The sequence below is a fragment of the Musa acuminata genome, chromosome BXJ2-4 (assembly GCF_036884655.1).
Source record: "Musa acuminata AAA Group cultivar baxijiao chromosome BXJ2-4, Cavendish_Baxijiao_AAA, whole genome shotgun sequence".
Lineage (NCBI taxonomy): Eukaryota > Viridiplantae > Streptophyta > Magnoliopsida > Zingiberales > Musaceae > Musa > Musa acuminata.
In genome coordinates this window covers 27,524,150-27,552,117 of record NC_088341.1, presented here as the reverse complement: position 1 = coordinate 27,552,117, position 27,968 = coordinate 27,524,150, and the positions used below count along the sequence as shown (strand labels likewise).

The 27,968-nt window shown below is 36.1% G+C and overlaps 2 protein-coding genes across 11 annotated transcripts in view; both read left to right on the top strand.

Annotated features, from left to right (window-relative positions):
* Positions 1–453: 453 nt before the first annotated feature.
* Positions 454–7,003, top strand: LOC103981916 (uncharacterized). Its single transcript, XM_009398678.3, has 4 exons — positions 454–1,397; positions 1,466–1,677; positions 6,397–6,468; positions 6,569–7,003. Exons 1-4 carry the CDS (start codon positions 722–724, stop codon positions 6,866–6,868), a joined length of 1,260 nt encoding a protein of 419 aa, XP_009396953.2. The 5' UTR covers positions 454–721; the 3' UTR covers positions 6,869–7,003.
* Positions 7,004–8,472: 1,469 nt separating this feature from the next.
* LOC103981915 (inositol hexakisphosphate and diphosphoinositol-pentakisphosphate kinase VIP2) overlaps positions 8,473–27,968 on the top strand; it is a 98,139-nt gene continuing 78,643 nt past the window's right edge. Inside the window, exons 1-8 of one of the 10 annotated variants that reach the window (XM_065104370.1) lie at positions 8,914–9,051; positions 9,138–9,194; positions 9,322–9,558; positions 9,971–10,030; positions 12,006–12,052; positions 12,816–12,899; positions 17,283–17,346; positions 21,890–22,043. In XM_065104370.1, the coding sequence (XP_064960442.1) occupies positions 9,511–9,558; positions 9,971–10,030; positions 12,006–12,052; positions 12,816–12,899; positions 17,283–17,346; positions 21,890–22,043 (457 nt within the window). In that variant the 5' untranslated portion in view covers positions 8,914–9,051; positions 9,138–9,194; positions 9,322–9,510. Of the gene's footprint in view, positions 8,701–8,878; positions 9,052–9,137; positions 9,559–9,970; positions 10,031–12,005; positions 12,053–12,089; positions 12,544–12,815; positions 12,998–17,282; positions 17,347–21,889; positions 22,044–27,968 lie in introns of those variants that run through there. The other 9 variants (XM_009398674.3, XM_009398675.3, XM_065104371.1 and 6 more) reach the window with 9 other exon arrangements.

Genomic DNA, 27,968 nt, shown 5'->3' with positions numbered 1-27,968 from the left:
CATATTGAGCTGTTTGCAACCAAAGATGGGCTCGTCCAGATCAGAATGAAAGGCCTTCTAACAGTACGGTGGAGATGGATATGAAAACAACTATCAAGATTCTAGACAAGCAAATCTCTCCTCTTTGGCAAGCTGCCACTCTTATTAAGGATATTATTTATGTTTTGATTAATTTCAATTAGATTAGGATCTCCCATGTAGATAGAGAGGATAATAATTATGTAAATTATTTGGTAAGTTATGCCAGACCAATATATCATCTTTCGTATGGCATGATGACTATCACTCTTTTTTTTTATAGATTTTTTATGTACTTATATCATTAGCGTAGGTTGTAATCGTTTCTTGAGTTAATAGAATTAGTTTTTTTTTTTTTAACACAGAAAATATTTAATTAATTTTGCCATTGAGTAACTGGCAATCCGACATCACGGGCGTGCACACCTCCTAAGCCAACCTTTTGCCTTATTGTAAATGAACCGAGAGAGACAATTCCACAAACACAAGCGCGACAACGCATCCTTGAGCCGACCTTCCCACTCGCTCGTTCGCTCGCTGCGTCCGCTCTCTTCCTTCCCCAATCCTCAACAAACCCTTTCGTCGCTACTCCCATCGGCTGCCGGAGAAGGGAAGAAGAGGTAGCGTGTGTGGAAGGAGGAAGGCTTCAACGGGACACAAGAAGAAGTAGAAGAAAGAGGAAGAGAAAGAGAGGGGAGAGGGCATGATGGCGTCGTCGGGTGCCGAGGTGGTGGCGGCGGGAGATGGGCCGGTGCTGAGCCTGATGAGCAAGCGCCTCCGAGCCCTGCGGAAGAAATACAACCGCATCCTCCAGATGGAGGAGAGCCTCGCCCAGGGCAAGCCCCTCAACAAGGAGCAGGAGGAGGTACTCCGCTCCAAGCCTGCCATCGCCATCCTCATCGACGAGTATGAGAAGCTCCGCCAGCCCCTCGCCGTCGCCCTTCAGGAGGAGCTTGCCCGCACCGCCGCCTCCCCTCCTCCTTCCTTTCCTCCCCCCGCCGTCCAAGAAGAAACCCATGTCCCCGCTGCTGCCTCGGCCGTCAAGGAGGAGCCCGATCTGGCTGTTAGGGACATCTTGACGTTGCTATATTTCGGGTGCCTATTTGATGTCAAGCCGCAGAGCGAGTTCGCGGCCACGATGTTGACGAGGACCCACGAGCGTGGCTGCTGCTTGACCTACGACTACGTGACGGACGACGCCATTGAGCTGCTGGGGGAAAGGGACCTCGACGCGATCTCGGCGCTCGGCTCGCTTGTCACCTCCCGGCCGGTCTATTCGGGGGTCTCGCACAAGAACGCGCTTGAGGCCTGCCTCCAGCATGCGAAGCATTGGTTGTCAAGTGCTGATCAGCCTCTCCTTACGGGGACCTCTATCACTTGTTAGTGCTTATTTCTTAACGGATGCTGCGCTCTGCTTGTGGTTTTGACTTTTATGTGTATATTGCAGATGCTGAGTTGAGGGAGAAGCTGAACAAGATTTTGGCTTCGGATTATTTCACCACTACACCGGAGATGAAGGCTCCTGGGGATGTGGCTGCGGCAGTGGGAAAGTATGGTGTTGCTTGTCAAGTTCCGATCAGTGAATCTATGGTGGTGCCATCACCAGTGGTTCAAACAGAAGGCGCCCCCACTCCAGCTCCAGTCAGTTGTCAACAAAAGGTCAAACATTCTGCTGCCTGATATGGGAGTAATTTTTCTTTAGCTACTCGCATTGTTTCCTGTGATCCTCTTGTCGTTTATACATATATTTAGCTCTTTAATTTTCTGGTTCATATGACAGTCGTTTGGATATAAAGTTGCTACTGATTTACCTTCATTGTAGACATTATCATATGCCAACCCAACAGAAAAATGATCTGTTGTAAATTCACAAACATGCCAACTTGGTTTGTTTGAAATTATGGTTACTTTAGAGTTTGTATAAAGCTAGTGATTAGGAAAAGAAAAGAAATAAATCCTCAGGTTCGTTTCTACTAAAATTTTGAACCCAAATATCATTATACCAACTCTATTTACCAGTCTGACCAAGGATCAGTACCTGGATCATGTGGTCTGATATTGAGTGGTATTACTTTTTCATTAATTTTTGGGGTGGTATCTGATGGTATGGGTCAGTATACCATCTGGTATACCAGTAGACTATGGAAATCTGTATTGGACAAACATTTAGATCCTTGACTTAAACTGGGTTGCTACTGAACTTTAGGACAGAGAAAAATATGTCAAAGTAGGTTCTACATCGATGTCTATTTAGAAATTTCCATAAGATAGATTTTTCAGCTTGTATCAGTCATGTTTTTTTATATGGGTCTAACAGCTAGATATAATGGCTCCTGCTGGAAGAAAGAGAGGACATCATCGTACTTCTAACAAAGAGAATGAAAAGTGAAATATCTTACTTCTAAGGTGATTAGACAAGAATCTTTTGTTCTTGGTTTAGAGGAAATATAGAGCAAATGTTTGCCCAAGCATATTATAGCTGATTCCTTCTTCAGAAGAAACACTCACAACTGAAGGCTCATTTCAAATTATCAGTTCTATGTTTTTAGTCAAACATAGGTTAATTTTAAAGCTGGAGCATCTATGCAAATTATTCTTCCATTTTGTGTTGTCCACGTGTCTCAGTGTTAATATTACATTTTTCTCGACATTCAAGAACCATGGCCACAAGTTTGTGTAAAAAAAAAGTAAGTTGAGTCAGTTGACTAAGTGATAGCTCAAGCAACACTTTAAGAGTGAAGTTCAGTAGTCTTAGTAGGGTCCTTAAATCTTTTTTATCCTAGAGCTTGTGTGAGTGAGCATAGCCCTATTTTAGCAAGTTATCTATGCCGGATTATATTAGAAAAGATGGGTGGGTAGACAAATCCAACAAGAATGAGCTAAGATGATTATGCTATTATTGTTTGATTAAACAAATTGATTCCTGGTAATTAAACCTGCAAACATCAGATAGTCCTCTGCCATCTGTATCCTCTTTTTTAACTTGCTGATATCTCTTAATTATTAGATTCAAAACATATTCATAAGTACAAAACTCTCTTTTTAATTCATAAGTTTTCATGCATTTGTCTACTACATGTGCTTGCTTCTAGTGGATGACTAATTCCTTAAGGGTATATCTAAAATGCTGTAATATATTAAATATGGAAGACACCCATGGTACTGGAAGCATAAACCAATAAAAGAAAGTTAACGTGGTCAGGCCAGGTGAGGTCATTGATCTGGTAATCCTAGGGCTTTGAGAAAATTAAGACATCCTAGCACCTGATTTATCCTAGCACTGGAGTTGACACCATGAATTATTCAGTGTCAATTTTCTCTCGTCTCTTTTCTCTGCACTCTCCTGTAGTACCTGATATTTAAATGATAAGATTCTGAGGCTTCCATTTGGAACCTAGTCAACTTCTCTTTATTTGCAAAATGTACTAATTAAACTTCCAGATCTTTCAATATCAGTTATATCTTTGTCGATGCAATTTGCAATTGAAACTAAGACCATGATGGCCTAGTCATATTTCTTCAAATTCTTTATTCTTTATTCAACTATAATAAGAGCTCTTTGATATTCTTATCCAATTTATTATTTCTGAAATTTATCAGCTACCATCCTCAAGGAATATTAGCTATCCTGTCTAATTAGATACCCTCTTTATCCCTAAAACTTAGTATCTGTAAGCTAGTTGTGGTTGCATTTTCTTTGTTGATAGGCTTTTGATAGGTCAAGGTTTAGAGAAGGTGAATTGAATTATCTCAACTTGCTTTGTAATTGGCCATTTGCCCTATGCTTGTTTCCGGATTTGAGGATGGTAGGTTGGGGAAGGAACACAGAACTAAAAGCACAGTCTTCTGTGGGCTTAGTGTGGCACCTGTATGGTGTGCACTCTCTCTTGCTTGAAATACTGTCTGCCTGACTGTAATGGCCTTGGTCCAATTTTTGCCTAACCAAACAACTTGGTCTAGTTGAGTTTAACTCGGTCAGGTTTGCAAAAGTATCTAGTTGGGTTGCTCCAGGATTGATGATTGGGGCTGCTTGGTTGGCCTAATCTAGTTGGGCTATATTTGCTATGTTAAAATTGGTTAGTCATGGGATTAGCCTAACCTAAATCACTTTCTTCTAACTGATTTGCACAGTGACACCATTTTACATAATTACTTTAATCTGGTTAAAAGAAGAAACATAGCAATCCTAAGCAGAATAGATTTTGACAATCTTTTTTACTGTCTTACAATCCTAAAACATAGGATCTGTCTTAACTTAATTTACTGTTTTACAATCTATTTTCATGCAAATTGTGTATATACCATCAGTATGTGTAATATTTATCTTATGCTGTTTCAACACTTGGGTTTTATAGCAGTGCATTAATCACATGGAAAGTATCCCATTGCTTTACAAAGTTATAGCTTAAGTTTCATCCTTTACATAAAAGAAAATCTTAGGAACTGTAAATTTCCTTTAATTTGAAATTCAAAGGGGATAGAAAATGACAATGGAGCATTGGTTCAGTAAAAGGATTAGGGAATTTAGGTTGGCAATGCCCCTAAAAGATAGAAATTATAGAGAAGCAGGACTAAAGGCTTGGATTTTGACCATCCTTAATCTACTCTTGTGATTTTCTAGCTTGTGACTTCTCTAACACCCTTAAAAACTTCAATTGGCGTATTATGAAATATGAAATCCTGTATGTTACTAAAAATAGAAGGATGAAAACAAGAGTAGTGATGCTTCAATTACTTGTAGTAGTTAATGTTTAAGATCTTTTAGATATAGATGGGCCCTAGGATTTTGAAGCCTTAGGCTATGAATATGATGTAATCTATTCAGATGTGGTGCTAATTTCAAGGAGATTTTAAAAATGTTAAAGAAAAACCCTTCTTGCTGTAAAAATGGAAGATGGACATGCTTGTTGTAGTTGTGTCTGACGATTTGTGGAGCACTCTTTGCTGGTATGCACCCAGGGCTAATGGTGAAGTTTTTCCTTATAATTGCAATATTTAGATGTCTTTGGTCATGTAGTGTAGATCAAAGGCTTCTTGTAGTGCACAAGGCTAGTGATAAGCTTGCTCATGGTTACTTGGATTTTGAGTTATTTTGCGTCATAAAATGTAGATCAAAGGCTAGAGATTTTTTGTTTTCTTTTACAAATAAGAATCTAAAGTTGATGATGCAGTTCGTTGATTTCTGACAAGGATCAAAGTTCTCAAGCATCATATGACAGTTTTCTTCTTTTACTAAGATTAGCCAATTCATTCTCTAGTTTGCTAATTTGGAAAATTAGCATTTGTCAATATCCCTTTTGCAAACTCGAAAATTTTAGATGCAGTGCTGAGTGAAATTACCTCCATTTTCATGATAATCACTTACATGGAAATTGTTATGAATTCAGTGGACTGTTATTATTAGGCAAATCATGTTAAGTAACATAAAATGATGATGTTTTATGATTGTGTTTTGACTTTTATACTTTGCATGTTCAAGTTTGTTGGTTGATAATTTTTATAGTTGTTTTTGAGAAAAGGAATATTTTCAGTTGAAGTTTTACCGAATAAGATTGTTGTTTTACCTACTCGGTCATTGACTTTGTGCTTTTTTTGTGACTAGTTTCTTTACAAAATTCATCTTATGCTTAATGCTGTTCTTGTTTTGCATTGTGCTAGAGTTTCACTAGAAGTATAATCTTGTTTTTGAATTTTGTATGCCAAAGACATTATATTCCCTTTCAAAGCGGTCGATAGCAAGTGAGATGGTGTAAATATCAAACCTATTTTTTTTTTGTAAATACCAAGTCCTACTGAATAACCATGGTAAATTACTATGAAAATGTTTATTTTTGGATAAAAATTGCATCCAAATGCCAAGAGTGAGCATAGGTGCCACAGCAAGCTTGCTTCTTCATGAACAATGTGCAAACGGAGCTCTGGTCATAGAAATAGTTTCCCTGTTCATAAAGGTAAGATTGTAAACATTGGTTAACCCTTTCCGAATTTAGTATTGGTAAATGCCTTCTGTGCCCTGTCGGAGTTTTGGTTATAAACGCTTATGATATATCAATAATACCTTATAGCTGATGGGTTGATACATGTCAACTGGTACTATATCCATGATGATTTTGGATTCTTTGTAAATGTTTTGCTAATAATATAAGCCATATGTTAAAATGTGTGAAATTTCATCTAATTTTTTTGTTTTTATTGTTGCAAGCATCCCATTTATTGTTCTCTGTATTAGTAAATGGGATACTTTTGTTTGTTATATTTTCTTATTTTAGATGGTCAAACCCTTCGACCAGAGTTATCTCTTGGAGAAATCATCCATATTTGAGTTCATATTTTGTGTTTGTATAACAAGCATAAGTCTGAGATTTATTTTCATTGCAGGTGGATGAGCAGCAAAACCAAATGGAGGAAGTTCATCCTGATCGTCTTGTTATTGATGAACCTCTGAAGATGGTAAACACTAAATAAATTAGATGCCCTCTTGCCTTTAATAAGATTATGCTCCATTGTTAGTTATATATATATATATACATATATATATGTGTCCTTGCAGGATGAACCAGACATGGTAAGCTCCCTGGACGCCGCCTTTGATCAACAGGAGCAGCAAAAACAAGAAGCAGATGTGGAGGACCAAAACCAGAGGGACACAGAGCAAAAGGAACAACAATATATTTCCCGATCCTACCGCAATCAGAGAGGCGACATCCATGGTGGTGACAGAGGCAGCGGTGGCCGGAGGGGTTATTCAAACGGTAGTGGCGGCAGAGGTGATTACCAGAATGGACAGGGTCAGGGTCAGTACTATGACTCTGGCTTTTATCCTAAAAACTATTATAACACAAATGCCTAAATTATAGACCCATCTTTTTTGGCGAGTCTTTTGAAGTAGTAACTATTTTGCTCGAAGGGCACTGTTATATTTGATAACTAGCATCATGACACGTTCTTTACTTTAAACTACTCTATTATATCTGTGTTTTTAAAATCTTATGTGCTTTGCTTGGAGCTATCGATGATAACATGCATTTATAGTCTTGAAACAAATCATTATATCTTGTCTTGTGTGCATGGAAAAGTGGTTGAGGAAATAAATCTGTGGCTAGTTTGAGTTATTGTCCCAAAAAGAAATTTGGAGGTAGAAGTTGAGGTTGAGATCAAGTCTTAAATTTGAGGTTTGTAGTCAAAAGATCAAGTTAATTAATTCTTCTAGTTGATCATTAAGAAGTAAAGAGATACATGTAACTCCATTGATTACATGCCACGAATGCCACATTGGATTAGAGTGTTGAAATATGAGGAAATAGCATAAGGTGATGATATAGAAATAATTGTTTAGGTTCAACAAAAACGATTAGATGAAAACAACTGCTTGAATCTAATGAGAATACCAACGTGTTCTAATTTACTATTTACAATTATCCAAAATTGTTTTAAATTTTTATCCGACAAGTGCTTGCTTTATTATATAATTTATATATATTTGGGAGATATTCCTATAGTAAGTATAAACATATAAACCTGAAACATACCACATGCTCATGTCGCACATGAAGAGTTTTCTGCTTGCTCATAATTCACATGGGAGCGGCTGACGGTATTCCACGTGAGCTCTAATAAGAGAAAAGGTTATATATATATATCCCTTCAGCAATTTGTTGGAAAGGTATTTATTCTCCTCTTTGTTTGTTTGAACTTTTTATGACTTAATATAGTTTTACTTATGTAAGAAAAACATAAACAATAATATTGACTACAGCTTTTTGGATATAAATTAGATTCAAATACCTTTAATCACATTTTTGGAATCACTCAGATAAAAAAGATTTTTAAATCATTTAAATAGTCGCTTTTATTTCTTTCCACGTGGAGTCCTTTATTGTAGCTCTCTTTGCGACACAATGATGCGTTTCACGTGATCAAGGTGCACATCAGTTTTCCTTTTACTCTTCTCCAACCTGCACACACGCACAATGATCACTCCAACCAGGACGTTCTTCTATCGCTCGTGGGACCCACGGGACTTGTGTTTGGGGTGAGGGCGTATCGTGTACCCTGCGCTAGAGGATACAGGGAATCCACCATCTTCTAAAGAATCCTTGTGAATCCTACTGGCCGCTCAACGCCTCCCGTTCCACGATTCACACTTCCTCCTTATCCGTATGTCCCAACGAACCTACTTCTGGCACTTCCCATCTCTCTCAAGAAGCCTGTTGGGCCCGCATGATTTGACCAATCATAACCAAGGTGAAAAAGACGGGCGCAAAGAATACTGCGCGGTCGATGTCAAATCGTCTCTCCATCGGTCTGCTACGCGTCTTCGACGAGTCGCCAGAAGAAATTAAAACAAACCCCGGAAAAAATAAACTATAATTTCCGGTCAAAATTGGTTACCGCTGCCTCCTTCCTTCTTTAAAAGAGGACCCCTCGGTGTGCTTATTATGTCTAATTCTTTATGCGTTGTTTTCCTTTTATTCACCTCGATTCACACCGATCGCTTTCTTTTGCTGCCCTCTTCGGTTTCATGATAGTAAGGGCGACTATTTCCGAGCCGTCTCCTCTCGGAGGCGAATCGCCGTGAGCGAACCCGGAGTTCCAAGTTGGACCACCGGTGCGGAATATCACGTTCGAAGAGGAGGAAAGTGAGAGGTGGTGGGCAAGATCAAGATTGGCGTCCGCGTCAAGGTCCAATGCCATCAAGATTTGTTTCCTGCCTCTTGTTTATTTCGCCTTTTTATCCTATCTTTAGTGTCATGCTTTCTTTCGATGAGGAGGTTTAGTGGTGTTTTCTTAAAGTAATACTTTTGTGCGCTGATCTTGTGATCGTTTATGGGGTTGATGGCGACTCTAATGCAAATTGCAGTGAACGTCTGATTCATTTGTGGGAAATAAAGCGGTAAAAATCGTTCGTTCTTTGAGATACATACGAGATATCACGTCCAAGAAGAAGAAATCGAAAGATAGCGAACAAGAACCGGGAGAGCGAACATGATGGCGGGCAAGATCAAGATTGGCGTCTGCGTCATGGAAAAGAAGGTGAAATGCCGCCAAGATTTCTTTTCTCCCTCGTTTTTGTTATTTTCGCGTATTTTATCCAATCATTGTGGTATTCTCTTCCGTAGAGAACGTGATGTTGCTAGCCGAGCTTTTTTTGTGTGTTCTTTTATTCTGCTCGAAAGGTACTGTTTAGTTGTGATTCTTTCGAAGTGATCTTTTCTTTTATTCCGCTCGGTTATCTCTTTTTATCTTTTGGCTTGTCCGTTCCGTGTTTGTTTGATGGCGGGGATGGCGACTGTGGGGGAATAGTCAGCCCTCGGATTCAAATCCAAGCAAAGAGCAGGTCACGGAGTTAAAGCATTGGTCTCGATTATTTTTGGGGGAAACAAAGGGGTAGCAGGTCATTCCTTGGGATATTGTACAAGATATCACGTCCAAGAAGGAGAAGGTTGCAAGGCAGTGAACAAGAACCGCGAAGAGCCAACAGGAGCAAGAGTGATGATGGCGGACAAGATCAAGATTGGCGTCTGCGCTAGGGAAAAGAAAGTGAATTCCTCTCTTTTTTTGTTCGTCTCGCCTTTTTATCCTATCGTTTTTGCCGTGGCTTCTTTTGACGAGATGGTGATACAACACACGTTTGCTTTTCGTGTTTTCTTGGTTAAGAATTCTCTCTATTTCGATCTTTTTATTCATGTGGCCTTGTTATCTAATATTTCCTTGTAGCATGGCTTCTTTCAATGATGTGCGATGACATACTACTTCTTTTTCTTTCTACTTGGTTTTTTTGAAGTGACATCTTTTGTGGTTCTTTACTTGCTTGAAATTTTGACAAAAAAACCATCTGATACATCATTGCTGTTTGGTGCTATCTTGTTCTTGAGGCGATTATGATTGAGGTCCTTTTTTTAAAATGAAAATCTTGGTTGTAGTTCTCAATATGTTGGTTGCTGGTTCATAGGTGTCCTCTGCTCCTATGGGCCAAATCCTGGAGAGGCTGCAGGCATTTGGAGAATTTGAGGTGTGGTTTTTAGTTCTTGATTTGCAGTTTGGTACAGTTATACTAGGCTAATGTGTCCTCGTTAAAACAAGCAGAGGTTGTTGATTAAAGATGTTAGCAAATTTAAATTTCATCCTCCATGCTCTGTTTCCATCTGTATTAAGTTCGTTGTGATCAACTGCTTTTGAGCTGCCTTGCAAGATAACATTTCTATGTTCATGTAAGGGGCTGCCATGTGCTAAGAGATGTCAGTTCATCTGCTTGCTTGTGTGTCATCTCCAGGATGAATGCTCATTTCTAGATTAGAGAATGTTGCATATGGGCTTTACACATCACTTCTACTTTAAAAGGTTCTTTACTTTTAAATTTGGTGCATCCACTGATGTTAGTTATTTATTGGCTGGAATATTGGAGTTACATTATCTATGATTAATGTGCTGAAAATGTCGTTTCATTATCTGCAAGCTTGTATGTAACATGCAGGATGATTGGTTAATAACAGATTAGAGGATGATGCATGTTGCTTTTACCGAGTTCTTTTCCTTTAAAAGGTTCCCTGCATTTTAAATTTGTGCATCCATCCACATTGGTAATTTGTTGGTTGGCACATTGGACTAAACATTGTATATGCTCTAAATTCTTACCAAATAGTCATTATTTTTCAGTAGCATATTGGAATAATTGGTAAAGATGACATGATTATTAGTTATATTGATGTAAAGAACTAGTATGCTGTGGAAACTATTGATTGTAACTTGATGTTGAATATTTGAAGAAGCATACCAATTCTAATGTTCACAAAGTTCTGATTGGTGAGTTTGGGTTTTGCAGTAGTACATTATCTTTCCTTTTCATTTCATTTATTGAAACTGATTTGGTAGTATAAGTAGCTTTTTTGGGTAATGTTCATAATATGTGGAGAGGGATGTGATATTGATATTCCCTCCCATATGTTGCAGTCCATTATGGCCATGCCAAATTCATGCGCATGGGAGCTCTCAATCTAGTATATGCTTGTTGTTTATATTTTATATTTTCAATAAAACCTAAAGTTGTTTTGGATCACAACTTTTCTAGGACTAACTAAAGCATGAATCAAATTTGATGTGTTGCAACAACAATCATTTTGGTGATATTGTTGTTTCCTTGTATCATTTCTTTCACAGCTTGCTCATCTTTTGCATAAACTGGTTTTTTTATACTTTTATTCCTTTAGAGGCCTTAAACTTTGCAACTGATTTAATAGTTTAATTCATTCTCATATCCCAAGCATATTATATGAACTATGTGCATTACTTCTTTTGTCTCTTACATATTTTTTGCATTTTGTTTCTTGTGGTCTCCTCATATGATTCTTGAGCAAACTTCAATTACATCAACCAATATTCTTCTGTTTCCTCCACTAGTTATACCCTTGTGTTTCTTCTCACATGCTTCTCTGTCAACCTACCCTATTGTTTTACCACATAAATGTTTGCGACCTACTATGCACATTTACGTTGAGAATGTGAATTCTGAATGCTGAATTATCAATTCCCATCTCTCATATTATCATTTATTTTTTTTTCAGAACAACCTTGACTCAATCTGACCCTAACTTTGTAGGACGATTTAACCTTTTCCTCATCCTATGCTGTAGTAAAATGTTAATAATCATAAGTTAACACATTAACAACTATATTGCTTAACAATCCAACTTGTGTGAGGCCTAAATTACATTTTCCTGACCGCTTGATTCCTATGTTAGCCCTTACCAACAGGTAATTTCTTTCAATTGTCATAATCTGCATCAGCAACTGGTAATATGTTTTCATTTTCTTCACAAACTTCAGTAATATTCACAAATTTTCTGGTTCTGCATATTTATGAAATCCTCCTTAGTTCATTTTCTTTGTTCCTGTTCCAACCAGCAAAAAAAAATTATCTACGTAAAAAAACCTAATGTTTTAGTATTCTTAGTATTATATATAATGAGTTCCTTTTGCTTTGGATGCAGATTATAATCTTTGGGGATAAGGTTATTCTTGAAGATCCGGTAGAGAGGCATGTCACGGTTTTCGGAATATTGAATTGTTAATGCTGTTATTTGGGGTCTTTTATATTTATTGACGTGTTACAAGGAATTTAATTGGTTACTTAATATGCTGAGAAATTTGTACTAACTACTACCTAGATCTATTCATCTTGTTGCATATATTTGACATTGTCAAACTTGTCTACATGTGTTTGTTGGTTGGAACAGGAACAAAGTGTAAAAATGACAGATCATAGTTGTATTAGAATCCTGTTTAACAATGCCAAGGGAACCAAAAAAGAAAACAATGTTATCTGTTGCACATTTTGTGTAGCCATGGGTTAAAGTTCCCTTAGTCTCCCGTAGGCGGTGCTGGTCAGTGGCTGGTATAGAGGTGCCTTGTGCTGTCATGTGCCATTCATGCGTTAAGGGCTGTCAGGTGAACTAAGTAGGTTGCAAATCAGTTCTTATTCCACTGCAGCAAGGACTGGCATTCTTTGTGCAGACACTTTTAGAAATGGTTAGAACTTCTTCTTTGGGAAGTTCCCTTATTTGGTTTTATTTTCAAGCCATAATAGATAGATCTGTTTTAGGATGTTTTGCACATTTTGTTTTTCTAAAGCTTATATGTATTTTCCTAATGTCAAATTACTCCTATGATGATGCCTATTTTGTGCCAGCCTTTTGAATGCACTGGTCTCTAGTTATTTTTTACTGATACTTTCTTTTTGGTTGCCCTTAAACATATCTTTCTTGACTAACCATGAGTTATCACATTTGTTAACATTTCAGCTGGCCAATTTGTGATTGCTTGATTGCCTTTTATTCATCTGGTTATCCACTTCAAAAAGCTGAGATGTATGCGGTTTTGCGGAAGTGAGATTCTTTCTCTTTTGTATTCATGGATGCTATTTAGCTGATGTAAAGCAGAAAAGCTAACGTGTATGATCTTCCAATGCATCAGAATCCTGTTGGTGCGACTTTAATATGTGCTCATCTTTTCTGTAATCATTTTCTATTTTACCTGCTATTATTGAACATCATCATTTTCTGACAATAGTTCTTGTTCATAAACTGTATTTTCTACAGATTTTGTTGAAGTAAAAGAATCTTGTTAGTTTGTTGTTTGTCAAAAGCTAGAATTTAACAATGTATTTGGAATAGGATCTAATAAGAATCACTAAAGCTTGAGAACATAAGACGATGGAATTTTAAACAACTAAGCTGCTAACTGTCACAGGATATCTAATTTATCATACCATATATACAACAACCTAAACTAATGATTCATCTTAGCAGTCATATATACTTGTATTGATCTTTGCTGGTTTTTTAGTGCTGTCTTCCTTCTTGCTTTACTACATAATTAGGGTTTTTTTTATCATAGATAATTATGATTTTATGTTGTAGATGCTTATTTAGGATTCATCATCCATCATTTTTGGATAATCTTTACATCTAGGTGGAGATGATTTTTCTCATTATTGAGATTACTTTATGTAATTTAGAGCATTTTGCTATTGATAAGATAAATGATTTGGGTCAAGGAACCAATTTTGGGCACCAGACCGGTATTACCGGTCTGGCAATGATAATTGGTTTCGATCAAGGAATTCAATTTTGGGAGCCTAACCCATGCCATTCCATGGTTGGACGAGTGTCTGGTTTGATTCGACATATATTAGTATACAATCAAGGATTGAAATATCGTACCGTATCGATATTTCGAGCTTGGCTCGGTATGGTACGGTACCGTGTATCGAGTGACACGCCAGGGCATACCGAGCTGTACACCTAATTTAGGTGTAAAATCCTTCGAAAATACCTAAAAATAAAAAGGTTGGGGTAGGGTTTTTAAGTTAGAAATAAATATAGTAATTGTATAAGTTTAGCAAAATCAATGTAAATTAGGTAGGAATAGTATCACATATCTTTTTCGGGCTTTGAAGAATAGTCTTGTCCAAGGTTCGTATTTCAGTTCGTTATGAATTGTCCTTCTGTAAATATTAAAATATTTATAGAAAAATCATTTGAATTGTTAGACTATTTTATTACAATGTAAACTCTAAAATTCAAATGAATTAAATAATCACATATATAGATATACCTTATTGTTGATTCTACCACCAAAACGAACCATTGGTCTTCACTGGTGGTGGATCAGGAACCTTGATCCTATACATCTGCATATCAATATGATATGTTTGTTGGACCAAATCATGAAATTGATCCTACGATATAGTGTATTGATACATCGTATGCCATTCATCATAAATCACATTTGTCCGAGGCAGCTCTTGAGACATGTATTAGTGAATGTCAGAGCTTCTACTTTCATTACTGATCGGCTGCTCTGTATCATACTGTTGCTCAGAGAAGGATGACCAACTATCACCGTACTGTTGTTGCCCGTATGATTCTCCATAATACGACGACTGTGAATTCGATGAGCTTCTTTCTGTGTCTACATCATGTTGGCTATATTGCATATGCTCAAATTCATCCATTGCCTTCCCAAATTAGCCTTAATTCAATACATAAATCGTTGTTTTGTAGAGTATAAGAGAGCACAAATGTGAGAAAAAAAGAGTTTGAGATAGTTTAAGAGAGTATGAGAATGAAATGGAGTGAAATAGGGGAAAAGAAGAGTTTAAAAACCTATGGGAAAGGGCTCCAATAGTCAATTTGACCGTTGGATCACTATTACCGAGCAGTAACAGTCGATTTCGAGCGTTATCGAGATGTGTCGGGCGGTAACGGTCGAAATTTCGATCGTTACCACCTGATATAACCCCGTATCGTCCGATACAGGGCGCTTTTAAGCGTTCTGCCCAATAGTGGGCGGTCCGCGTACGCTGTCGGACTGGTATGTACCGCTCGTACCGGGTGGTATCAGTCAAAATTGTATACCTTGCATACAATACTTTCGTACATATGACATACTAATTTGTGGAGGGAGGGAGAGGTGGGAGGAAGAAGAGGGGAGGAAAGAGGAAGCAGAGGGAGAGAAAGTTGTGTATTGAAGATGAGGGCGGCAACCGGTTGATATGTGGGCAGTGGAGAGGAGACAATTGTGATGGGTTGTAACTCATGAGCCCTAGTGTTGCAACATTTAAAAAGAACAAGAAAGAAAACCTAAGTTAATAAACCAGACCGGACTGCTCGAATTTAAGTGATCTGCATCTCGGTGACTGATTGATAAATACCATCCGAAGCATGCTGACCCAGGCGAGATTAGAAACCCTTATTTGAATTAGTTTCTTTTCTTGACAATATCTTCATTCAAACATATTTTTAATTATCTTCTGCATTAGCTTAGCTTCTTTCTCGTTTTCTTAGATGGTCTTGGTAGGTGGAATAGAGTTCATAAGGCTATCATGTGGCAACTTATTAAATTTACAAAGAATCTAAAATATTAAAATTAATTCCAAAGATAAATCAAACAAAATACCTCCTTCTTCAATAGTGGATTCTTATTTTGTTCTTCCTAAGAGTATGAAGTCTAAAATCTATATTTGTTTGGAAGAAAGCAAAATGTGAATCCTAACTTGTGTTGAGGCATGGTATGGAACTTTACTAGAACTTAAAATGTGGCGTTGTACATCGTTATATTATTAGTTTAAAAGAAGATTGGCAGTTAAAAAAAGTGGCATTTCTGGCAGTGATTTGAATCATTCCAGAGTGGCTATGATTGGTGGCACATGGAAGATGCATGCTTAATGGATTACCTTAGTAATCTATCCATAAAATATTGGAATCCTTCGCTTTAGAAGACTTCATGGATGGACAATCTTACATGTCACGTCTGGTTTCACCGTTGCACTGCATCTACATCACCTTGAAGCCTAAAAAAGAATATTAGCTTGGGATATTATATTGTCTTGAAGCAATCCATCGAATCACATTTGATTGTAATGGTAAATGGATGAGGATTCGCACACTATCTTGGATGTTGCAGGTGAAAAGATTGGTCCAATAACATATTATTGTATATAGGTATACTTCAGGAAATATTTGGAGTTAAACATGATGACCAGAAAAATCTATATTGCTTGCTTAAATGAATTAAACTGTGGTGGGGAAATTAAACCAGATATAAACTTTGTTACATAAGAGGAAAAACGTGGATATTCAAGGACCAGAAGTAAGATGACTGTCAAATTTTAGCATCTAAGCCGATGATATGTGCAACGTGTTCATTGAATTTCATCTTTATTTTTGTAATTTCTTTTGATGTTTGGTCCACAGGTAACAGCTGATTCTTTTAGTATGTGAAACTTAAATGATCGTTATATGCAACCCATATTTTGCTAAATACCAAGTTATGATCAAGTAAAATTTGAGAGCTTTTCTTTTTGAAGTACTAGAATTAGAGAGTATATTATGTGACCAGTTGTCTCTAACCACTTACTGCATATTTTATTCGACTACCACTGGGACCATCGACCATCTCATGCAATTCTACAAGTTTGCCTATGCGATCTGAGTCTTTGTCTAATCTATATGGGTATTATTATCTACTTAGGCCTCTTTCATTCGGTAGTAATAGAATTATCACATCACTTTTTATCTTTATGTTATTGTATGCTGTTGCTTAATGCTGGACATCTGTTGATACATTGCGAAGAAAAAATAAAAGAAATTTCCAGCTCATAGGACTTATTTTTTATTTAAGGCATGTTTAGGCCTCTTTCATTAGGTAGTAATAGAATTATCACATCACTTTTTATCTTTTTTCTAATGTATGCCATCTGTTGATACATTGCGAAGAAAAAACAAAAAAAATTTCCAGCCCATAGGACTTATTTTTTATTTAAGGCATGTCTTGGCTGATTAAATCCAACATATTGGGAAGAGAAAAAAGTGTATGCTGTTGCTTAATGTTTGACATCTCTTGATACATTGTGAGGAAAAAAAGCAAAGGAAATTTCCAGCCTACAGGACTCATTAAATTCAACATATTGGGAAGAGAAAAATCCTACTGCTAGTTGAAGTTTCACTAGTAGAGGAAACAGATACATAAATGTTTGATGGGGGGGTCCATTCTCACTCTAAACAAAAGAGTGGGTGTGGTGAGTAGGGGATGCATAGCAAGTTTGTATCGTGATTGTTAAATGTCACTTCTCTCTAAAAGTGATCAGTAAAGATAGTCAATATTTATTCAAGAAGTTTCTTTTTTAAGTATTGTTTTCACTCATTAGATATCGACCTAAGTAGATGTTCAAGATCCTGACTCATAGTAATCTTTGTTGTTTTTAGGCCATTTTTAGTCAATGAGTTGGAGCCGCAGCATCTTCTTCATGACAGGAGGAAGGTTTATGAGGTTGGACGTTCAAACTGGTTCCTGTTTCAAATTTGCTTTTGCAAAACTCTCTAATTTGATGCTATATCAATCAGACTAAGTAGATAGTGCTGATTTGCTATATGTGCTCTGTGTGACAACCGCTTCATATTTGTGCTAATTATCAATTAGACTAAGTAAATAGTTAACTGCTGTTTGCTTTAGAATGATTGTGGTGCATTCTCAGAAACAGTTTCCTTATTAGTTATTGCATTCTCATTTTCTGGTGATTTTACTATCTTTTTCTGGAATTTTCAATGGAAGTTTTCAAATGTTATAGTGAATCAAATTTCGAACAGTTAATGGAATGTATTTTATGACTCATAATATGAGAACATGAATTGATTTGACATATTGTCGGTTGTTTATAATTAACTATACCAGATTAGAAGTCATTTTAATTGTTATCTAGAGTTGGTATAGTGGTATTATTTGAATGGGAAAAACTATTAAAATTTGGATCTTGGACATTGTTGTCATTGATTTTTTCCTATTCTTTTTATGGTTTTGGTGACCTATCCTTCTTGTTGGTGTTGCTTAATTTTGGAACTAATCATTGTTGGTCATTATTTGTGAAGAGAAAACTACTCAAGTATGTTGTTGAACTTGATGAAATGGAAGAAATGTTTGGGGAGGTTTGATGTATGTTGGTCAATATTGTTTATTTTTATTTTTTATTATTTTATTTAATGATAGTGGGTGTTGTAGGTTGGTATACCGGTAGTGTATTGGTTCAGTAGGTTAAATCTTTATGAGATGAGTTGGTTGGTTATGCTGTTATGGTAGAAAAAGGTAGAGTTTTTTTTTTTTTCAGCTTGAAATTAAAATATGTAAGGATATATTGGGGATATAATTTCTTAATAATGCATTATTTGTGTTGGACTTGTCAATATGCTGATTGTAACACATATTGGTAGTTGCCATGTACTATTTGGTTTTATATTTTTTTCTAGCACAAAACAAAGTAGAAAAAATAGTGAAAAAGGAAGTAGAAACTGTAGGGGTGAGAAATGGAGGCATAAGGAGTTCCTGCTTTTAGCCATGTCTTCTACCTTTCCTCTTCTCGTTTAATCAAGGTCCAAAACATTATGATTTGATAAGGATTAATCATGTGGAAAAAATAGGACCAGATCATACTTTAAGAAACCATTATGGAAAGAAAAGTTAAGAAAGGGAAACAAATAACAGACAAGACTTTTAGAAAAACAGGGTCCCTTACCATACTAATCAAGGTATCATGTTACTAATTTTTCCATTGGATCTGTCATAAAAAATTTACCAATTATCTAATTTTTCTTCTTCATTTCAATACAAAAGATTTATGATTGAAATAATTGTTTGGGATGCTGGACATACTTTTATTGACCTCTAGCTCTTGAGATTCAAAAGATATTTTTTTAAGAATTTAAAGTAATTTTTCACTTTTAAATGTATACCTTATATTTTAATATTTGACTTGTATTATTTGAAACTATCTGTTTATATTTTTCAATTGCTATTTTAATGATGCTAGTTATAATTTATAAACTGTGTTTTTTATGTATATTGGTATTTTATTTTTTAATTTCATTAGAATTAGCTTTTTTTGGATTATTTTTTGATGAATTATTCTTCTCTATATCTACTGTATTATTTTGCACATTTTATTATATTGCTCAAATGATATCTTTATTAAGTTCTGTTTACAAATTATTATCTATTACATATATGAACCTTTTGATTTTCTATTTTCTTTTTTTACTTATCCTTCATTACTATTTTCTTTTCCTTGACGGTGTGATTGCTGTACATGATTTTTTACCTCACTTTCATGATATATTGTTATTTTTATTTTTTATGTAAATTTTTTTATTGTATTGATTATTGTCATTTTTTTCGTGATACTCATTATTTTGTTCTATGTGCACGGTAGGATCCAATTAAAAAAAAAGATGAGTTTTAGAAAATCTAGGTTCCCTCACCATATTAATTAAGATCGTATGTTTCTAATTTTAACATTGGTTATATTATAATTTTAAAGACTTATGGTTTATCTGATTTATCTCCAAATTTTAATATATAAGATTAATGATTTGAAATAATGGTTTAGGATGATAGACACACTTTACTTGAATTTTATCTCTTCAAACTAAAAAATGTCTGTTTTAAGTTTTAAAATATAATATTTCACTTTTAAATGTATAAATAATATTTTTAACTTTTGACTTGTGATATTAAAGCTAACTAATTGCTGTTATGATGATATGATTAGATGTGCTTTATATAATATCATATTGCTGTTAAAGACTTATGGTTTATCTGATTTATCTCCAAATTTTAATATATAAGATTAATGATTTGAAATAATGGTTTAGGATGATAGACACACTTTACTTGAATTTTATCTCTTCAAACTAAAAAATGTCTGTTTTAAGTTTTAAAATATAATATTTCACTTTTAAATGTATAAATAATATTTTTAACTTTTGACTTGTGATATTAAAGCTAACTAATTGCTGTTATGATGATATGATTAGATGTGCTTTATATAATATCATATATATATGTATATATATTTATAAAGCTATTTCTTGCTTTTATTAGAATAATAATTTTCTCTTTTCTAGTCAAAAGATGCTTGTTTTGAAATTTATAATTTGTTTTTTATATGAAATATATAACTAGTATTTTTAACTTTTGACTTGTAATATTTGAAGGTAACCATTTGTATTTTTTAGTTCTGATTTTGATGATATGCTTAGATGTGCTTTATAAAATGTTATTTCTTGATTTTATTAGAATTATAAGATTTTGGATTATTTTGTCATATTATTCTAATAAATTCATTTCGCTGTTGTTATTAGTTATTATTAATTTTTTGTTGTACTCATTATTTTGATGATATGATTAGACCAGTATTTTTTTTAATTTTATTAAAATAATATTTCTTTGATTGTCTTCTTGTATCTTTATCCTTTATATATGCTATATTCTTTTAGATATTTTATTATCTATATATTTATATCGTTAATAAGTTTTATTTGTACATTATTATTTATCACATATATGGATTTTTTAATTTTCTAATCGTTTTTACTTCTTCATTACTATTGTTCTCTTATAATTATTGTTAAAAAATGACCTTATATTCAGGGTTGTACATTATGCTATTTATTTATTTATTTTTATGTTATTTATTTTCCATTGAGATTTTTATTAAGTTATACTCGCACATTATTATTTATGTCATTTATTAATATTTTGATTTTCTATTTTTTTACTTCTCCTTGGTTACTGTTTTCTTTTATTATAATTACCGGACAAAAAACTTGATCTCATATTCATGATTTTACATTATGCTATTATATATTCATTTTTTATGTTTGTTATGTTTCTTTGTTGTTATTGTTTATTGTGATTTTTTACAACACTTGTTATTGTTATGTTTGCTATATTATTTTACATATTTTATTATTTTAATATATACATAATATCTTTATTATTAGGTTTTGATTTTTCATTATTATATATCGCATATATGAATTTTTTGATTTTTATATTTGTTTACTTCATCATTATTTTCTTTTTGTTATTCCTGCACAAGATTTTGACCTTATATTCTTGATTTTACATTATACTACTATTTATTTATTTCTATTAAATTATGTATGGTTGTTATTATTTGTCATTGTTGACTTTTGTATTACCAATTATTTTTTTGTGCAAATTCATGAGGATCCATTTCCAAGAAGAATGAGTTTTAGAAAATATATGTTCGTTCACCATTTTAATTAGGATCGTGTTACTAATTTTTTCGCTAAACCTATTATAATTTTTTTTAAAGATTTTGTCAATTATCTATTTTTCTTGTTAATTTCAATATATAATACTTATGATTTGAAACAATGGTTTACGATGTTAGGCATACGTATCTTGAACTTTTTTTGACTCCAATATATTTATTTTAAGATTTAAAATTTATGTATTTTCACTTTTAAGTGTATAACTAATGTAACTTTTGACTTGTAATATTTAAACTAATAATTTGTATTATGTAATTGATATTTTGATGATATGATTAGATGTGCTTTATAAAATGTTATATATATAAATTTATTTCTTGAATTTCTTTGAATTAATATTTTTTTTGGGATTATTTTTGTTGTATTATTCTACATTATATATCTGATATTGTTTTCGTATTCCCTTGTACATCCACATGATATCTTTATTAAGTTTTGTTTATCCATTATTATCTGTCATATGCATAAAATTATTGGATGGTGTGATTACTCTACAAAATTCTTTATTTCTGAATATGGTTTAACTATAATATACTTTGATCTATTCTTGATGTTGCTGGTCATGAAAACATTGCTATTTTTGGATCGATGCGATTTAATGGTTCCATAAGTTAGTGGTTATATTTTTTAGTGCTTATTCATATGGATGCTTTAGGATATCAATAGTTAAACTTCATTATTAAGAAGATTAGTTGTTTTTCATAATCTTGAAGCCTTTTCTTATACATAATTGATTGTTCAAGCGTCTTGAAATGTTTGGAGTCCCAATTCCAAGTTATGCTCTGGTGAATAGAGAATATCCATATCAAGAGCTAGATTATTTCGTCGAGCAAGAAGATTTTGTCGAGGTTCATGGGAAGCGCTTTTGGAAGCCTTTTGTTGAGAAACCTATTGATGGTAAGCATGTTGCATATTTAGCTTATTAAAATTTGGTAATTTCACATGCCGTAGAATTGATTGCTTTGACTAATGAATCATAGAGCTTTAAGGACATCATGTGTTTGCTAGTGATTTAAAAAGCGCTAGGCGCTCGCCCAAACACTCGCCCGAGTGAAGCGAGGCGCTAAAATATAAAAATATATAATATAATTAATAAATATAATTATTTAAATAAAAAATAGGCTATTAGATTAAGAAAATTGGGTACAAAATCACATTGTCACATTAATAAAAAGTCTCAAAAATCAAAACAATAAAATTTTATTTCAAATTTATTGAGTTGCTCTGTATACTTGCTATTTATTCTGAAACCTAACAATAATTTTAAATAAATAAAAATTAATAATATTAAAATCAAAATAATATATTATTAATATAATAAATAAAATTACTATTATTAGTATACAATTAGCAGTATACTGTTAATAGTATAGTGAGAAGAGTGTGAGAAGACCGAGGCTGTTGAGGCAACGACAGCGGTAGCAGGCGACAGCGATAGTTGGAGCGGCGATCGACAGCGGGAGTGGGAGGGGGAGTTGCGAGCGGCGATAGTAGCGGCGAGCGACGACAACAGCGGCGAGCAACGATTGTGGCAGCGGCGAGTAGCGACAGTAGCGGCGAGCAGCGACAACGGAGAAGAAATCTCGGCGGCAAAATTGTGAGTGTCAGGGTTGGGGAAGTCGGGGAAATCGCGAGAGGAAGCCTGATATCGGTGATTTAGTTGGTTCGATTGAACCAACTAAAGCACCGGAGACCAACCAGACCTAAAAATCTGGTTCGGTCGCCTGGTTTAACCTAGGCGCTCGCCTGAAGCGCCCAGCGCCTGGGCTCGGGCGAGCACTCAGGTGGTGCCTCTTTGAAGCGTGCCGCCTGGAAATGAGTCTTGGGATGGCTAATGTGCACAGCCATTTTCCTGCAAGTTGAGAATAGGTTTCTATGACTTATTATGGATACTCAATTCACAATGGATCAACCTTCACATTATACCAATGCTTGGCTTCCATTGTACCTCTAATTATGATACAAACTATTCCTAATTATTTTTTGGTCACACCACAACTTCCTCTCATATTTCATCAAGTAAAATCTATACTTTCTACATGTTTCTAATGGTTAACACTTGTATGTGAAACATGGGTAGTTTTTATTGCCAAACAATTTTGCTATTGAAAAACACAACTAATGCAGTTGTGTTAATTGACATGTGTTGGCACTTTCCAAATGTGTTATGCCGAAAGGGTATGAGCATGCACTGTGCTAGGCTATGATGTATGTGTCAGCTTGACTAAGTTTTGGCTCATATTGGTCGACGCAAGTGCATGTCATCATATTGCAACTCAATATTTCGTTGTTGTAGCAAGAAAGCATCTCTCTTATTATTTTACAAATGACAATCCTTTCAAATAGTATCCTCCAGTTCTAGTTGTGTTGGTCGCATCCCATGTTTGTTTTTATGTTCCTTTCAAGACCTTTGCTTTTGGTACATCTTAGTGTTGAATCTCATATTTTGATGATGAAACCACTTGATATATGTATATGATTTAATCTGCGTTTTGAGTGACGCAGGATGCTTCGATCAGGATGAGACAATTAAAAGCAGGAAAAATCATGTTGTGCCGGAGGAACATGTCAGAAGATTGGACGTCGGGCTGGTGGATCGGTCGACGTATCGAAAGAAGGCTTCGGGTCGTGGACTCGGGCATCGGGCTAAGAAGAGCGGGTATTGTGCCAAGGATATCGGAGTTGCGGAGTCAACTGGCCGATTGGGCAATAGGCCGCAGGAGAGGACGATGCGCCGAAGAATCGGACGAAGCGTCGAGGGACCAATGACATGCCGGACAACTTGGTTAATTGCTTAGGATTAATTGTCTCGATCGAAGTTTTGTTTTACATGTGTAGGATTAATTACGATGGAAGTAAGACATGCAACAGGAATTGCATCGGAGTCAAGACTATGATCACGTTGGGAGTTCGAGAGTTCGACGGAAGTCCGGACGATCGTCGGAGGTTCTGCGGGAATAAATCCGAGAAGTCCAGGAGCTTGCCAAAAGAAGCTCGTCGGAACTCGCCAAGTGGATCGTCGCAAGTCCAGGAGTTTGCCGGAAGTCCGCAGGAGCATCACCGAGGGTTCATCTGATGATCGACGGAAGTTTGCCGGAAGCTCGCCGGAAGAAGCGATTGACGCATCGGAGCAAGTTATAGTAAATGTCTTAAGAAAAATCGTAGTTAGCACGATTATTAAGTTAGAAATGAGAGGTGATCCCATTAACTTAATCTTGGGGCAATTGGGCCCTTGACAGACCCAAATTGGGTCGAATGGATCAACCCATTCGGACTAGAATTCCTGTTAGGCGGTGGCACCACCAGGGTCGGCGGTGGCACCGCCCAGGAGAGGGTCTCCCAAGAAAGCTGGGCGGTGCAATCGCCCCAGTCAGGCGGTGGCACCGCCAAGGCTCAGTCTCCGAGCGAGACTGGGCGGTGCAACCGCCGTTATCAAGCGGTGGCACCGCCCAGAAGCTCAGTCTTCGTGCTGCCAAGCGGTTGTACCGCCCCAGTCAGGAGGTGGTACCGCCAGGACCCCGGAAATTCGGGAAAAGACATTTTTGAGCTCCAAATTCAAACTAGTTTGGGGCTTATATATACCCCACCCTTTCCTGCATGAAAGAGCATCGAAAATCCAATCTTACTCTGTGATTTTTAGAGCTCAAAAGTGTTGTAAAGGCTAGAAGATCTCCTCCCTCTTTTTCCAAGTTTTGATCTTTCAATAGAGGAGAGAAAAGTTTGTAAGGGTTGTCTCCTAAGCCCGTCAAAAGGAGTGAAACTGTAAAAGGGTGGTTGGCCTTCGGTTATTGAAGGAAGGCTTCTAGTGGACGTCGGTGACCTCGTTGGTGGAGGAAGCCAAAAGTGGATGTAGGTCAAGATTGACCGAACCACTCTAAATCTCGGTTTGCATATACTTTGAGCATCTTATCTTTACTGCAAACCTCCTCAATAGCTTACTGCCTTCTGTTCATTTACGAACGTGTTTCATAGTTAAGTATTTTCCGAATCGGTGTTAAGACGGAAATCGGTTTTATCGTACGAACATCATATTTCAGTTTGCGCTTATATTCTGATTTCTATCTTAACTGCAAACTGCCTTCCTTACTTTACTTCAAATACGTTTCCGTAAGCTTTCAAAGTAATTATCTGCACGAAATGACTTTTACGTCGGAATCGGATTTCAACGTACGACGCAGTTTTAATCGTTGAAAGTTTTCCACTGCACTAATTCACCCCTCCCCTCTTAGTGCTCTTGATCCTAACACTTAGCCCTCTATGTAGAGGTATTTTCATTTCTTGATTTTATTTTACTAGTGTTTTTTTTTCTTGATAACGTAGATACCATTGCTCTTTATAGTTATATATCAGAATCTCTATAACATGGCGAAAGTTGACAGCCATATAATGTTTTTGGCATGGATTTAGAAGGAATTATGGTTACCTCTTTAGCATTTATGGTTTTAATCTACACCAACATGTGCTGATAACACATGTTGATGTATATCATGCTAGAAATGCACTAGTACATATGACCAGCGCCAAGGTTGTCACTATATGGTTGCCAATTTCTATCTCATGTTGACCATCATAATTTCATGAAGCTTGGAATTTATTAATACTTGCCCATGCCAATGTGTTATATAGTGCTCTTATTCCTACCTAAGAAGCATAGAAATAGGTCACAGATACGATGCGACAACATGCCATTTTAAAAAACATTAGGACACAGACATAGCGTGGACACATGTATTTTTTAATATATGTAAAATTCAATTAACATGAGTTTTATAGTATTTATACGTAAATTTTATGGACTCAACAATATGGACAAATAAATATCGTCATATAAGTCTAAATAATTAAAATTATCTAAATGTTAGTATTCAAACTAATGTTTGAGCATATTAAATAATATTTAATAACCACTAGGCTTATTCTCATCATCATTATCACCTTGATCCAGTGATTTATTGACATCATCAGTAAAAATGATTTTTTCCAACTTGGTTCATCTAAAGATAAATTTGTAATTTCAAGGTCTCCAACGTCTTCAAATGAATCAAATGTCTCTAATAATATCCTACATCTTAGTCTCTTCTTACTATTTTGGAGTTCTCTTGGAGAGAAGAGAAGATAGAGATTACGATAAATGAATACTAAAACTTTTGCATGTTGAGGAGTCATTTTGTTCCTTTTAAGAGAGTGCATGAAAGAATATTTACGCAAGTGTTTTTCGCAATGTGATGTAGTGGAAGACTACATAAGTCACTTCAAAGCTAATGCTTGAAGCATAAGAGCAGATGAACAGTATGCGACCTATAACTTTTAGGATCCATATTGTCACGGACAAAGTTCTAAACAGGATGTTTGTTGTAATACTTATGTATGTCCGTGTCTTTCTGTTTGTTCATGCTTTGCACAACATGTAGAGGAACGGTCGAAGGCTTAACAACCCTATTTTAGTTGGGTTTGGTGGCTTGTAAATAAATGTTGTGTCATATGAACACTTGTGAGAGATATTCGGTCTGTAGTGGACCATTTTGACATTTTGTTGTGCAACCGTTCAGAGCTTGTAAAGTCTGTTGGTAATTTGCATTGTCTATGAAGCGTTTCCTGAAAGGTTTGCTTGTGGATCCCGAGTGAGACGTTTTCTCTAACCCGTTTTCTCTTTTATAGGTCCTAAGGGACCATGGGAGGTTTCGGGGAGGCTGACATTTGCTGACGAACACGCATAGGTGCCGCACGACTTAGGCAAAACCAGCTAAGTCCGTGACGGATGATATCAGAGCGGGACAAGCACTCATAGAAACACTTGGCATGCAAATGTGGGGGACCTAGCGGGGCTGCGTTGAGGCCAGTCAGCACATGTGTGATCGTTTAGAGGAAAACGAGCATAGAGATGTAGGGAAAAGGAGTCGCTCGGAGGAGCGGGCATCTGAGATTGACATTTAGAGGGATGGCCAACCCTTCGCGCAAAAGGCACCACGAGAACAAGCAAGCTTGAAAGAATGCGTAGTGCACAAAGGTTGGGATGCCTGAGTTTGAGCTACGGCTCGATGTTGATAACTATACTTGATGGTGCTCAAGGCAAGCGAGACGCTTGGTAAAGGATATGACTATGCAAGGTAGAATGAGTTGCTCAGCGATCGAAAGAGTTGTGCGAAGCTCACAGAGGTGAGGGGAATTGCTAACTTGAAGAATTCGGTACTCATGTAAGGGTTTGTATGTGGATGATGGAATGTTCGTGGCCATCCCAAGGCGACCAAAACTCGGTGCCATGGAGCATTGAAAGTTTCTCTTCGATATGAGAAGGATACGTCCATAGGAGGCTGAAGTGTGCAGAGAGTTTAGCATGTTACTAGGCCTTGAGTGGTACAACGGGGACTGCATTGACGTGGAGTCGCAATCTAGCAAGTGCGTTTGTAGGAGATAGAACAATGCATAGTTTGTTCAGCAAATCAGAGTAGTCCAAGTGGTTGGTGGTCTCCGAAACTTTTAGAGAGAAGAAAACGAAGAGAGATGTTGCTCTAACGGGATAGATATCCAGGAGGGATAAGTCCCGGCTCTGTAGAGGGAGAATCATGTGCAACAGATCGTACATGTTGAGGAGTACATCAAAAACAACAACTCCACGAAGCTCAATGGACCGAGTGAGCGGCGAGGAGTCGCCGCATGATCTCGCTTGAGAGAATGCATTGGTGGATGCATTACGAGATCAAGTGGGGGAGCGACCGAAAACAACACAAATGAATGCACACTTGGAATCGATATAGAGATCGGACTCAATGGAGGGTTGACCCGTGGAATGGTGGGTGCGAAGGCCACCATCAACTCAATGCA